Source organism: Myzus persicae, unplaced genomic scaffold (genome assembly GCF_001856785.1).
Source record: "Myzus persicae strain clone G006 unplaced genomic scaffold, MPER_G0061.0, whole genome shotgun sequence".
In the NCBI taxonomy this organism is placed as follows: Eukaryota; Metazoa; Arthropoda; class Insecta; order Hemiptera; family Aphididae; genus Myzus; species Myzus persicae.
Window position 1 is genome coordinate 87453 of NW_019104127.1, and position 16153 is coordinate 103605.

At 28.3% G+C, this 16153-nt stretch overlaps 1 protein-coding gene across 1 annotated transcript; it reads right to left on the reverse strand.

The window, feature by feature from the left end:
* Window positions 1-207: 207 nt before the first annotated feature.
* LOC111039022 (uncharacterized protein KIAA1841 homolog) lies at window positions 208-12611 on the reverse strand. Its single transcript, XM_022322299.1, has 14 exons — window positions 11786-12611; window positions 11581-11693; window positions 11399-11512; window positions 11163-11316; window positions 10932-11087; window positions 8406-8516; window positions 6702-6922; window positions 5647-5705; window positions 4076-4223; window positions 3005-3076; window positions 2716-2853; window positions 1733-1937; window positions 1415-1608; window positions 208-1250 (listed from the first exon to the last, which is right to left on the reverse strand). Exons 1-14 carry the CDS (start codon window positions 12298-12300, stop codon window positions 1108-1110), a joined length of 2343 nt encoding a protein of 780 aa, XP_022177991.1. The 5' UTR covers window positions 12301-12611; the 3' UTR covers window positions 208-1107.
* Window positions 12612-16153: the final 3542 nt, after the last annotated feature.

Here is a 16153-nt window from a genome sequence, read left to right on the forward strand (position 1 = left end):
AAAAATGTTTATTTACACGATTATATTAATGTAGGTAGGTACCTAAATTGTAATTTTTTTTATAGTCATTAGAGTCTATATCATATTATAATGTATAATCTATGGACGATTTAGTTTAGTTATAGGTATTAGAAATACGTCATTTAGATTAACCGTTTGAAATGTATTAAATTTTACTTGTTTTGCCAAATGCATATCGCTTAACTATGCCGATAGTTACTTCCAAGTGTCGATGTCGTGACTGCGATATATTTGGTAATACATTTATTTAGAAATATAATATTATAAAAGCTGCAATAAAGTGTTCGGTGGATGTCAAATAAACAGCGAATATTGTTAATATTTCGGGTAAGACCCCATAATTATAAATATATGTACGAACAATATTGTTATATTGAAGCTCTCCGTTGCAGTTCTCCGTGACACCGTATACATTTGTTGCAGTATCTATTTATAGGTATCTGTATATTATAATATAAAACTTGTTAAGATTTGTGATTACTGCCCTTGGCATTTACATAATATATAATATTATAACACATCTATATTAATTCTTTTCGTAATTGATTCCTAATGTTCACTATCGAATCGCGTAAGTCCTTATTTATTGTAATGTATATCATTATTATGTACCTATTACCTATGATAATATCGATAAGTGTGATTTCACGTATGCTTGCTTGTGTGTGTATATATATATATGTGTGTGTGTGTATTATCTAGTCGCAAAGTAGGCGACCAAACCAAAGGGTAACCTTATAAGTTATATTCATTATAATATATTGTTTCAAGTTTTAGACCATCTATATCAAAATTATTGTTATTTCATCCTATCTAATTCCAACCTCTATGTATAATAAAATATACTAAAATTATGTTATAACTCAGTTTTTGTGTAAATTATATCATTTAGTTCTAATTATATAATATTTGTACCTATTCCATGATGTTTCTTTATGTGTGTGCAATTGCATTTTAATAAAACTATTAATTTAAGTTTTTTTTGTACTATAAATTAAGCTCCTTCTCGGTTAAAACGATAACAAATATATTATATATTACTTCTAAATAATAATTGTAACAATGGTTTTTAATATCATTTAAGGGTTAAGAACTAGGAGGTTTGAGTGTTTTCTTAAGCTTGGTTTTAGATTGCACACCTTTCGCCTCCACGGTACTCGTCGGTCGTTGAGCATTTTTCGGGTCGATTTTTGATAGGAGTTCGGTTTCTAGTCTTACAAAATAACCACCTACAAATATATATACCATAAATATACATAAAAATAACAAAATAATCGTCAATTTGTTCGGTAACAAATCGCTATGATAATGAAAAATGTAATACAATAATATATAAGATGCTGGGACGCTGGGTGGTACCTGAACTTCAGAGTGGAAACCATAATATAATTACCAGATCGCTGACCAACATCAATAACGGGGTTGTTGGTAGTAGTCAACAATCGGCTGCATTCCGTGTTCGAATTGCTGTTTTGATGTAGCAGCTGATGAATGATTTGTCTAAAACAGCGTTCTTCGTATTCTCTCTGATTGTCCTGATTACAACGCATTGGTGCCGTCAACGACCATTGATAAGTACCAGAGTATCTTTAAAATTAAAAATGTCATAAATTACTTAACAGTTAACATATACATTATATATTGTATTGACGCTGTATACATAGGTATTTCTTATATATTTACCGAATCTATTAAAATACAACGGAATTACCTGTATCTTTGTTTCAGTGTTCTTATGGCTTTCGAAGACCGTTTGATCTTTTGTTGTCTATTGTTATAAGTTGTCTTTTCAGAATGAGTTGAATCACTGTCACTAAAACTCGACAATGAATCCTCAACTTCTTCAAACGACGATCCGAACGATGAATTGATTTCATTCAACGGAACCTCGGTCGCTTCGTAGACGTTATTTTCACCTTTTATTTTGGGGCACAAAAAATAATGAAATTTCTCATACTTGTATTCTCGTGTCACCAATGTATAATTATTAATTATAGTGCACGAAATCTCGAATTGACTGCAGGGTTGAGTAAGTAACTTTTGAAAAGTAGATATTAAGGTTTCTTTACTCGTAAGGTACTTGAAAATAAAAGTAAGGAAGTTATACTTTACATTTCAATAAGAAAAGTAACCTTCACACTACAAAAATAAAAACAGTAAGTACAATGGTATTTCTTTAAATTCTTCTCAATTAAAAACCTAAAGTTCAGCTTAAAGAAAAATCGTTTTCAGAAAAGAGTTGATTAATTAATAAAGTGCAAGTGTGAAACTAAATTGTATGTCAAATGTCATTGTGACGAGTTAAAGTTATATATAGCCATATATATATATGTATCTATAATACCATATCTTTACTTTGTAAAGTACCAACTTATTATTTTTTTTTTGGATTAATTAAAATTTTTATTCTAGATACTCGAAACGGAAACGAGTTATATTTTAGAAATTGAAATCCAAAATAATTAATTTCCATTACACTGCAAATTTGTGAGGGTGAGTGCGCAGTGTGATAGAACCCCGCTGCCTATTCTAGTATATTTTTGACGGAACAGATGTTACAAGCCATACATGTAATGGCCGAAATAGATTTTGCGAATAGTTAATTATTATAAATTAGTATGCATTTGCATATAGCTTATAAGTCCGGTTCCAATTATAATAATAGTAAGTATTTTTGCATTGTATACGTCTTACTTGTACTAGGTGATACAGGTCGTTTGGCGAAAGGTTTGTCCCACAATTCGTTCAACAGCAGTCTCTTGTTTGACGATGTGCCCATCACGATATTATCCCACCAAAACTGCGATTTCCTGGACGTACCTTCATTTGAAGCTATAAATAAAGCACAGAAACACGTTTATGAATTATGCAAATACTGTCCACGTGCTTCTACTTCATACTCGATCATTTTATTATAATATTGTATTTGTATAGTAAAAAAATCTGAACTATAATTAATAATAAGTATAGTATGATATTATACCGATAAACGGAGCGAACCGATGGGATTCAGTGGGCCAAGCCGTAGTGTTTTGATCATTGCTCTTTACATCGCCTGTTATTAAAAGTGTATAAGAAGAAGAATTATTAATATTTAACATATCAATCATTTCAATAAACACGAGGATGGGTTACGTGCTATTTCCGACAATCGACAAAATTTCTAAAACAGATTTTAAAAACCGATAATTTACGTAGTGCAATATTATCGACGAATACAAAAAAAAATTGACCTTTAGGTATATATATTATAAATTAAGTTATTTTAAATTTACTCATAAACACATTTTATATAGGTACTCTGATATTTTTTCATAATTTAGTGAGTGCCACGTTGCAATAATATAAACTTTTATTTTTCAAATGAGAACCAACCTTTTTTTATAAATTATTAATCAAATTGTTTTTTTTTTAAATTTTGATGCAGGTATATCTAAGTACAAACTCAATCGAGTAGTTTTATTAAAATGTATGTACTAAGAATACTAGTCCTTTAAATTATTTTACACAAATATAAAATAGATGTAATATATTTTAATCCAGCAACTATTATTAAATTTAGAACATTTTTACAGTTAATGAAATGTTAATAGATTATTGAACACTAAGTTTAATAACTCTGAAACTACTCATTAAAATTTCGATTTAGGTACATGCATCAACATTTTCAAAAAAAAAGTCATATGCTCTACAATTTACAGATTTACAATAAAAAAGGGTGGTGATTCTTATTTGAAAAAAAGTGTTGCTTAAGCAGCAGGACACAAACTTCAAAAAAAGTATTTAAAAATGTGGTTCATAAGTAATTTAAGTAATAAATACCTAAACTGAACAATTTCAAAAATCCACATTTTAACAAATTCACTATTACAGGAAACATGGGGTTAGCATGCTTGAGGTGAATCTATCAATATTGTTATGCTAACACTGTTGGATTGCATATTTGTATAGCAGATTTTTAAAAATGTAGGTCAAAGGTAAAGTTAAAATCGTCAGTAGCAACAACACGTGCCAGAAACGGCACGACTACACCTTCGTATGATTAACGGCCTACCATGTGCGTCCATAAGTTTTGAAATCCCATTCGAGAAAAACATGGGTGGGTCGGTGATGGTTAAGGACGGGAACATTTGCATGACTTTATATGTTTCTATTTCGGCTGTATGTTCAAGTAATGGAATGTGCTCTCGATAGTGACAACCCTGTAATTAAATACAATACATAATAATATTGTTTATGTGTCTTATTTAATTATGTTCACATTCGATAATGACAATCAGGTTAATAGTATTATAAACTCGTTGTGACTTTACAATTTGTTTGCATAAAAGTATTATCATTAAACAAATTAATATACCTACGTACACGATGGGACTTAGCTCAATCCACTAACTAAATAAAGCCCATCATCAAGAATGATTTGTATTTGCACAAGCCATAATATTGATAATAATAATAAACTATTTTGCTTAATACGATAAACACTTGAAGAAGTTACATTTTATAATGTTATTATTGGCGGAATACAATTACAATAGATTAATAAATGTATAGATAATTCGTTTAATATTAAATTTGTACACACATTTAGCAATACACATAGGTAGTTACCGAATCTAACACTATACAATTATGTTGTAATATAATGTTTATTTGTCTCATAAAATTAACGTTACACAAACAACACGTCTAATCAGTATGGTTGTATTCCCACTTACAATAAGAATATACATATAAATATATATTTTTTTTTTAAATTGTTTTTAAGACCAACTGTGTGGTTATTACCCAATTTTATTTGGGAAGGAGGAGGCAAAAGATTCAAAACACGTTAGTGATTACGGCCAATCACCGTGCCACACTAGGTACCGTAACAATAATAATTTGTGCAAAGGTAAAACAAAAATATAAATATAATATAATCATAGTATACGTATTAATGTTTGTCACCTACTATGACCCGTGACAATATAGTTAAATATGTTTTTATTTCCTATAGGTATAATGGTAATATTAGATGCTTAGCCCCACCCCAAAGAACAGAGACACACACGCCACCCATTCATAATTCTCCTTTTTTTTAAAAAAAAAATTTATTATATAATAATTTAATTGAAAATGACTAGAGACTCTGCTCCCTACTCGTTTTGCTCACCAATCACCCATAAGTTGAAGCCGACCACTTCTGGGGACATAGATCCTGAGACCCAAAGGTCGCCCGCCCTGAATAAATATTTTTGTGGTATACATTCAAATGAATGCTACCCGCTCAAATCATCATTCTGGACCATTCCTGTACAATATAATAACTGACAAATTAAAATAAAACTTAGTGTTGAATAATGAAAAAAAACATGTAAGATCTCTTATTTTTGTATATTATATACAATGTTTAAGTTATCAATAATTGGGTATTTGGAATGAAATTTATCAAACGAATTACCCGTCCCATTCTCCCAATATCGCTATATAAAACAAAACTCTGCAATCCCATAGTAAAAAACCAAACTTATTATTACGCACCAACTAAAGAAGCAAAATATATCAATACACAATGATGAATAATTCTTCTGCAGAAGATACACACTGCAATTATAAAAATTATAAGCTTTTGTGGAAACTTACAAATGGATTTTTGATGGGCTCGTATTTAAAAGTTTTTTCGTTGCAACATGGATAACGACCTAAAAATATACAAATAAGTTTTATGTAGAGACACTTCCACCGGTGACAATCATTTTTACTAACATAACACAATTTTGAAGTTTTGCATGGAATAATATTGTATTACGCTTTATAAATACATTTTATCGTGGTAAAATTTTCGTTGACATCAATTATTAAATATAGGCACCTAAACAAAAAAGCAGTAGTGTATCTGAAGCTTGACAATGAGGGTGGAGAAGTGATTAAAATTTTTCAACACGACTCTTGGTTGAAAAGATTCTCAAGGTGCAATAAGTTGTCCCCTTCCATCTCATGGATATCTATACATATATACTTTGCAAGTAATTTGCTAATTTACAATTGTATGCAACCTCTTATAGACCTACGCCGTGATAACTTTTAAAATTGAGAACAGCTAAATTCAAGCTGTCTCCTCCCCCCGCTGAAGTATCAAGTATCAACCTCAACATTTTTAATATTAATTTAACAACTAATTTATAGCTTTTAGCAAACTCTATCTCTAAAAAAATGTACAACCTTGTTTTTATTTAGGAATCGCGATAATACAAAGAAGTAGTTTTTTTAGGTTGCAAATTAGTAGTTTAAAAATGAAAAAAATTGAAGTTAATTCGACGATATGGTATTATTCTCCATGATTTTCCCCCTTCCCCCACTGCTAATTTGACAGTTTTATTATATTATGAATACATCAAATAAGTAAAAATTTCATTAAAAAAAACTGGTACTGTATACCAGTGGCGTACACAAAATTCGTATATCGGTGGGGAGCGGGGAGGGGAGTTATTTTAATAAATAGTAACAATAGGTCCAATATATATAATATAAATCATTGTAAGGTATAACATGTGAATTTTTCTTATGAGAACGAGGTAATCCATTACCCTCCCCCCCATCGGTACGCCACTGCTGTTTAACTCCATACCTGCTAGCTATAGTAGTCACTACACAACAATATTATTATTTATTATACATAAGTTAGAAACAATTTTTACCAATAGGATAGTAAAGATATCGATTGTTTTCCACCGGATAATACTGTGGCTGTTGGGTATGGAATTGACACCACCTTTGTTTCTTCACCGGGTACATGTGTTGGCAACGTGAACATCTCATGAAATGACATTCTGACCACAAAGACCAGTAAACAATTCGCCAACACTTATATTTTGAAAACAGCGACTTCACGTGATCGTTCAATGTCCACTTTGAATCTCTGCAGTAATAATAAGTATATGCAATAACAACCGAAACCGCAAATAAGTGATATATTTTATTTATTTTTAATTTTATTTCCAGCAAACATACATTTTTCTAACAAGTACCTACACATACCTACTCAGTATTTATATACTATGCTCTCAATCAGTACCATAGCTAGAATGTTTTTAGAGAGGGGTGGGAGGGCAATGTTATAAATATTCATTACCGATTTTTAGAATGATGGAACAAACATTTGGGTAAGGTATTAAAATAAATTTTTGAACAAAAAATCATTTTTAAAACTGGAGTATCCATAAAAATGAATTAAATGGCTTAACCTCAGAAATAAGAATTACAATTAGTAAGTCATGATGAGGATAATAAATATAATAATAATCATAATAATAATTAAGTTCAATGCCTTTCAATTTTAGAGGCAATACAATTAGTCAGTGTTTTAAAGTTTATGTGAATTAATTTCCATTGATATAAAGTACTATATTGAGTAGAGTACTAGTGTAATTCATCGAATTTCACTAATTAAATATCTGAAGTAAGTTTTGATAGGTTTCAGATAAGAGAGCTTCTTTCAGCTGAAAATATTGACGACTAATCTCACAGGTAAAATTGAGTGTATCTTTAAAAATATTTTGATATTAGGAAAAATATCTCCAGGGCAGGCAACAAATTAATGCATACAGTGGGTTTTTAGTATTCTATTTAACTTTCCAGTCAAATTTTCAATATGGATGATAATAAGTGAGTTCATTTTCAAATAACTTTATAAAAATCATAAGGTGGCTTAAAATCATCAAATGCACTCAAGATACAAAGCAAAAAGGTGAAAATATCTGAAATTGATTTAAATATTTCGCTAAAATTTAAAAGAAAGGAAATACATCTAAATATGGATGAATAATGGTAACTACTGCAGTAGTAATTACACAATAATCATTATTAAGAATATTTTAATTAGCTCTGTGTCTATGAGATCACTCTACTTTCTTGAAACCGTAAGAAACACACCATTTCTGCAATTTTCTTTGCAATGATCAAGAATTTATTTAAACTTAGTTGCATTACTTATACTTTTAAGATCTTTCTGAGATGGTAATTTATCATATGGTTGTGCCTGATTCCCTGATAATTGTATGTTTAATAACTTATTATAACGTAACATACTTAATAATTATGTAATTATTACAATCTAAATAACCAATCATTTGAAAAAATGGTGTGCTGCTTATGATACTGCTTTCAATTTTGTGTGTGGTTCCATTTTTGAATAATTTAATTTATGCAAGAACAATATTTGTCTTATGATTTGAGAAATATATGATTAAACGTCTTTGGCAAAAGACATTACTTAAACGACGGTGCTACAATATTCAAAGCAATTTTCACAATATTAAATTAATATGTAATATGTATATAAATACTTATAACTTCATTACGATATATCTAATATAACCGATGCAGAGGAAAATAAATATTACCTAAAATGACATGCAATCACACTTCCATTTTGAGCAATCTTAAAAGTCGGTGGTTTACAAGGTATCCTGCCAGCAACGTTTGGAACCAAAATTGTATTACAACGACAACAACTATAAATAGATCGGTTAAATTATTTTGCGGTCTTGAAGTAGTATGTTTTTAATACTTTATATAGACATTTTAATGACAGTAATCAAAAATATTCAAATATACAATATATTATAATTATTTTTGATTTCATATTTATTTTGTATGAATAAGCAATTTAGTCAACACAAATTAATGTTGAAGTCTTAAATGTATATGAAATGTTATAAATAAAACAAAACGACTTTGTGATCAATAAGTCAATATCTAAAAAAAAATATGTAGTTTCTTATGATAATAAATTATTATTATAATAGTTAAAACCAAAATCTTACTATAATAGGTTTAGTAATCACATGGTAATGTATTCCGTGTGACAGGAAATTGTTTTGTATACCTACTAGAAACAATTGACTACTGACAACATATCAACGCTTAGTGGTATAAGTCTTATATAACCAAGTAACTAAGTAAAAACTAGGACTCAGATTTGTATGTATTTATATAAAACCAAAGTATGTATTTATACAATAAAACTATATGTACATAAATAATAAATATGTGCTAAAAAGTTCAAAATATTTATTATTAAAAAAAAAGGATGTATTTTATAGTAAAATGAAATACAAAAACATAATAATTTATCCAATTATCTTAAATGCAATTTATAATAACATGCATTTTAAAATTTTAAAATTCAAAATAACTCAGATTCTGTCTTAAAATTGCTTTATATACCGTATTTATACGTAAAGCTACTTAAAAAATACGTCCGTTGGAAACCGCTGCACCGACGATATTATAGTACACAAGTCTTAAATTGTTAAGTATTGGATTACTTACTTACCAAGCTTTCAATCACTGAACTCTAAAGAAAACAAGTTAAAACAGTTAAGTTGTCTAATATGTGTGAAAAAAAAAAATTGTGAAATATGTAGAAACAAAAAAAAACATAAGCATACTATTTATAACAAAATAGGTAAAAATGTGTGAAATCAAATACAGTTAATTTTATCAAAAATCTTATGAAATGAATTTATCACCTGCCGAAATTAGTTCATTATGTCATAGTGAAAATATTTACATAAATCTGAGCCCTAGGAATAACATTTGTTCTCATCAAAAGTTTAAAACCTTTTTTAGTACAGGTAATTTAATAATCAACAATGAATAATTTTTAAGAATTTCTTGTTACATGCAGTCGTTACTACCAGTTATTTTGTATACACCATAAAATGTGAAAATCAAAACAATATTGATTCTGGACCAATTTTTTATTATTTTACTCGTTTAATAATAATTTATAATCATAAGTGTTTAAATAATTGCAGAAAAGTAAGTCATAATATGTAAAATATTTGAAATTAATAAAATGATATAGTGTTCATTTCATGATACATTTGAACTGAATATATCAAATAAAAAAATAAAAATAAAGTTTACCCAAATATAACACTCAATAATATGCTTACAAATATAATTTAAAAAAATCAAATTCTCAAAGAAATAATCTCAACTGTTTTTAAATTCGATAATTTCATAAAAAAAAAATAAAAAAAATTAGAGCAATATAATATTAAAAATATATTAGGAATATGTTCACAAAAGCATAATATGATAAATATGAAAACTGGTATTTGGTAAGTGGTAATATTCTAATTTCGAATCTAAATTTACAAATGAAAATCTCTTAATTTGATTAATATCGTTTCATAACTATTTTTTGTAACTATTATAATATAATAATATTATGAGGTACATAATTTGTTATAGGTACATAATTTTGAATACTTAACCAATCGGAAACAACTAAATTGTACTTAATTAAAAAAAATCCTTCTGTTGCTTTATACTAATAACGATTTTATTAAATATGTATTTTTAATACAATTTAACATTTTTTAATTATTAGCGATATGTAAGTATTTAATATGATATAAAATCTTACTTCATTGGCTATATTCAGTCACTCAGAACTTATATTATTTACATGAAAAAAATAGAATTTTATTTTATTTTATTTTATTTTATAAAACCATAATAATAATTAATAATTAAATAATAATAATTTTTAAATGTCATTTTTTTTAAAGGGAAATGAATTATGTATTTTATACTTTTTTATAGCATGGAATAGTTAATTATAAAAGGAATTTCATTTTAAAATGTAAATAATTATTATAATTGTTATATAATATGTAATGTTTGTATTTAGGTTTGAACATTTAGATAAAAGTCTAAAAGGTTATTTAAATGTCTTTGACAAAAAAAATACTTGTATAGGTTTAGTTTTTTTAAATTGTAATAATTGATATTAAAAATCAATAAATTACTCTTTTTAATTCAATGCTTAACATAATAATCATAGAAATTTCAATAGCCTTAAATATTCAAAATAAATACATTTATTAGGAGAAAATTACATTATTGTAACTTACTAGTATGCATAAGCTAGTGTACTATAATGCCCTAATTCACGTTTTGGATCCCGTTTGCACAAATCCCATATCAATTTCGTATACAAACGTGATTTTAATTTATCCTTTACGTCCACCATATTTTCTACGTCACAGTTATTAAACTGATTTGATAATCTAAATATAAAAACGTAACCACATTTGACAGTTTTAAAACCAAATATGGTAAACAAAGTAAATTTACTTACAAACCTTGTAATAACTCCGTCATTAACACATCCAAAACTCGCTGATGATGATAATACATCATCGATATTATTTTTGCAAAATAGTAGACATTCTTGAAATAAAGGCTCCATTTGTAGAAATGAGGCAGAAACCAAAATCGGCACTACGTTTCCATTATCTGTACACAAATTACGAGTATTTCAAAAAAACAATTAAGATTCTTTTTTTACTTTTAAAATTTTAAATATATAAATTAGTACCTAATAATGGCCATTCGTTTTTTGGTTTTAAGTCCTTTTTAACCCACTTTATTAACCAGTCAAATATAGGTATTTCACAATGTACTGATATATCAATATCTTCCAACCGTTGTCCTAAAACATAATTTTTAACCTCGTCACACTGTAACAATAAATCATCCATCATTTATTTGTGCACCTACCTTTGGTTACCTCAGAGAAATATCCCATTTTCGAAATAAGAAGTCGCTTAGGACATCGAAATACTTTTTTTAATTTTTGAACTGCATCACATACGTTAATCTCAATTTCCGTACTTTTTTGGTTTTTAAAAAAAAGTAGGTATAAATAATAAATGGTCATAGATAAAAATGTTAACATGGTTATTTTAAATGACAGTATACTTACTCTCCCTTGTTAGTTCTAGGAGCAGATGAATGGTCAATTGTATTACATTTTGGTTTTGAACACATTTTGTCTTTATTTAAAGGATTATTACTAGTTTTGGAGCCAAATGACTCAAAATTTTTCAAAACATTTGTTGTCAAAGTTTTTTTAACTATAAAAGGAAGAACAGAGTCCAAAATACCCTCATTCATTATGTCTTTGAGCTTGTGTTTGAGAATACATTGCACTCGTTCGGTACCTGTGCCTCGCATTGTTCCCTGTCCCGTCTCGTCTTCGGCAGCAGTATCAGGGTTTTTATCAGACAACCGTAAAAACAAATTATTACGAGACAGTTCAGTCCAATTGATGCAGGTGTCATGTAATTGTTTTTCCTTGCCTAATGTTAGCACGTCATTTATCCGATAAGCTAATATTAAAAAGTCTAAAAACTCTTGTAAATCTATTCGGTCACATTCAGAAGTGACACTCAATGCTGCAATATCGAGTTTGTTTGATTCATCGGTTGATGAATTCATAACTCATGTAATCAAGATTTGCATTTTTGTTGGTTGTTATACGAAATTAAGATACATACACACCCAACGTCGTCGTGTTAATATTATGATTAGTTTGAGCATGGCGTATTGAATTTTTTCCTAACTACCTACATGGCTATATAACTTAACACTTAAAACACTATAAACAACTAACATTTCGTCGTTGGTATAACTAAACAATCACTAGCCGTACTGTACACCACGAGTATTAACGTTTATAAAATTGAACTATTGAACTTGATTAGTAAAGGATAAAAAAAATACACAGTTTTCGAGTAGCAAAAAAAATAATGATTGTAGAGACATGATTGTTTGTTTCTATAGAAACAATGATATACATGAAACACAATAAGGTTTCACAAAAAAGTCAAATTATGGTGTTTATATTCGGTTACCAAGATACAGAAGATATTTAGAGATGTCGTGATTTGTTATTATATTGGTATATATCTATAGGTGGAAACAGAGATGCTTGGGAGGGAGGGGGGTTACTATGTGAATAATCAACTCGAAATAAAAAAACGTAACCAATTTATTTTATTATTGTATAATATATGTGAGCTTGTCTTTTAGAAAATTTAAAAATTCGTATTTGACGATTTGTCTATTTAAATATATCGTCATAATAATGTTATCGTTTCTTTTTCGATAAATATAAAAATTAAATGCCATCGTGAAACACGCAGAGTAGTTGTAGGTACGTCGTTATAAAAATGTATAATACAAGAAGTATGGCGTTAAATTGCCTATACAAAGCGCCGCCTTGAAAAAAACCTTAGGACATGTTTTTGTTAACACATTATTTTTGTGTTTTGACCAATCATTGCTTATGCATATTTTTACTAATGGATTTATGTAACATATTAGTAGAAAATTATTCATCTTGCAGTTCGCGTATTGGATGGTTATTATACTTACGTCATATTTTATCTAAATGTATATACATTTGACACAATATTAAATATTAACACATTATTTTATAATTAATCGTTAATTTATTATTTGTACATGCCTTATAGACAATAGTTTTACTCTATACTATGTGCACATAAAAGACTTTGAAAAAATATCCATTTTTAATAACTTTCGCAAGTAACTTGATATTTTCACGAAGTACCGTTCTCGTGATAAGGAAATTATATAAAACAAAATTTATTTTAATCGTCTATTGCAGGCATTTACTAAACAGAAAAATTGATAAAGGGCAATAGTAGCTACAATACCAGCTTTCTAATTCTACGATTGATTCATATAATCCATAGTAGGGTCATTTTTTAACAATGCTATCTTGTTCAGCCGACTGCAACCGACTGACATTTTGACATTATTCTGTGAAGAATACAAACAGTTAGAAATTAGTTAGGCTGAATGTTATATTGTATATTTTTTTTTTTTAAAGATATGTTAATAAAAATCAGGATACTCCAACCATTAGGTCTATAAAGAGAAAAAAAGGATCAAATCTAGTTTACCACGCTTCTCACCAATTTTCATTTCTTATTCATAACTTATCTCAACAGAATCTTAAGAACGATGGCCCTGATTTGGCTTACATTTGTCGGTCGAGCTTGGTTCGAAGTTATATAACTTTACAGTTCACCAATTAGTCATTTTTTAAGTGTGTTTTTATTATTGTTATTAATATAATATTACACTTATGGTACCACTTGAAATAGTTACTTAATTCATAGTTGTCAATAATTTCTGAACTTTGCACAACTATATAGGTAATACGGTCTGTTTTTGGGTGATCAAAAAATCTAAAAATTATGTAAACACAGACTTTTTTAATAGATAATTTAAGTTCAAATTTAGATGAAATATATTTAAATAACAAAAAATAGCAATTTTTGTTTTTTTTTAGTATTTAAATAATATTTTATAATATAGGCTGACCGACCGTTTTTACTCAGAATCGTTTTTCGTGTACAATGATTTTATATAATTAAACTCAAATTTAACACACTCATTACAGTGACATAACACTTAGTGTACCTACAGCAGAACGATACCTCCTGCCCACTTTTACTTTTAACTCAATAGTAATTAGTGATTACTAGGGCAGAGGACTTGTAGCATTTGCATATTTGTTTTGCAGGTTTAGAAGAGTAAGAAACAAATACGTTTCATTCTTAAACAAAGCTAGTTTTGAAATTTTATTTCACATACAAATGCATATTTCGAGTTTTTTTTGGTTTTAGTGCATATTTCTTCGATCCTATACTTTAAGATGCATATTTTCAATAATTTATCATTTTATCAATATTTTTACCATCGACATTTTTATTTAATTTATATATTTAATATACAACCAAAATAATGTTGAATTTAAAATTATTTTAAATTTTGATCATTTTAATAGTATGGTGGTTGACTGTTCCCACATGAATGTTTTTCCTAGATACACGTCTCGTGGATTGCCGATTAGATTTATTTTCTGGTTATTAATTTTATTACGTGCAGATATTCTTAACTGAATAAGATATTTTCAATATGGGCCACGGGGACGTCGGTCGCAGACATCAAAATTTAAATAAAATATATTCATACAAATAAACTTATTTTTTAATGCATATTTTGTACATTTTAGTGCATATTTGTTGATTTTTTAAAGCTACAAGTCCTCTGCCCTAGTAATTACATAATTTGACCAAATAAAAAAAGTACCTGATTTATGAATAATTAAATTATATTTTTAAATGTTATTGAATTACCACTTCCCGACACTGCAAATTTAAGTATTCTTTCTACATTTCAATTGCATTAAGTAGGCATTACGTAGGTAAGTAAAAATAAGTCTAAAACACTTTTTGTGCAGTTTAATAATATTACCTAGATGCCTACATAATATTATGTTTGGCAATGACCATGGGTATTAAGCATGAATATAAAGCAGTTAAGCTTAACATAATATTTTATGTATATTGTACCTTTATCTATATGACTATAGCCTATAGGTATTAGGTAGTCTATATTATATAATAATCCAAAACAATATATTTTGTCGGAGTAGGTTGTTATAAATTCGATACATGAAAAAATATGATTAACCTACCAATATAATATCATATATTATACATATCCAGATATCCACCCTAGGTTTGTAATTCGAAATTTGTGATCGATAATACTTGTACTTGTACTCACAGCAGACTATAATAGGTGATACCCCAATTCTCAAGGAGTGATAAGAATAAAAATCAATGGTTGTACGACACCACGACTTGTACCCATAGGCGTGGAAACGGGTGCAGCAGAAGGTTTTTGTCATATACATAATATTATGTCCATGGTTTTTGTACTGCATCAAGCATCCGTAATATTTTTTTAGGTGAATTGATTGATTGACCTATGGGTAGTAGTTGTACTATAGTGGTACTCGTGCTAGTTAATGATGCTTACTTTTTAGTCACATTCCACGACTGGCCGGCCGGAGTAATTGATTATTTGATAGATGTGGATAAAATGAATCTGAACCAATTTTTCCATTACATAATATTGATACTCAGTACAACAATTTCACTACTGTAGGTACCTATATTTATGCAATTTATAAGCATTTTTAAATTGTAATAATTGATATGCCCATAACTTACATCAAAATTAAAATACCATAAAATAGCTACCTAACGTAAGCGACACAGGTAATGTTCTTAACTTAAAGTGTGATAATTGTTCATCTATTTTTTATTTATTAGGTGAATTCACTCTAACACTTAAAGTAACAACTAACAACATAGTCTTGGTTCTGCGAGCTGAATGTAAATTTGGTATGTTGCGAGTCGGTCAACGAAAAGTGCGCCGACAAACGACATCCTCACATAGTCACATC

Coding starts and splice junctions, on each gene's coding strand:
- LOC111039022 (XM_022322299.1), bottom strand. CDS start 12,300: ATGAATTCATCAACCGATGAATCAAACAAACTCGATATTGCAGCATTG. Junction 11,088..11,162: donor AATGACGGAGTTATTACAAG/GTTTGTAAGTAA, acceptor TTTTATATTTAG/ATTATCAAATCAGTTTAATA. Junction 2,854..3,004: donor TCGGTTCGCTCCGTTTATCG/GTATAATATCAT, acceptor CTTTATTTATAG/CTTCAAATGAAGGTACGTCC.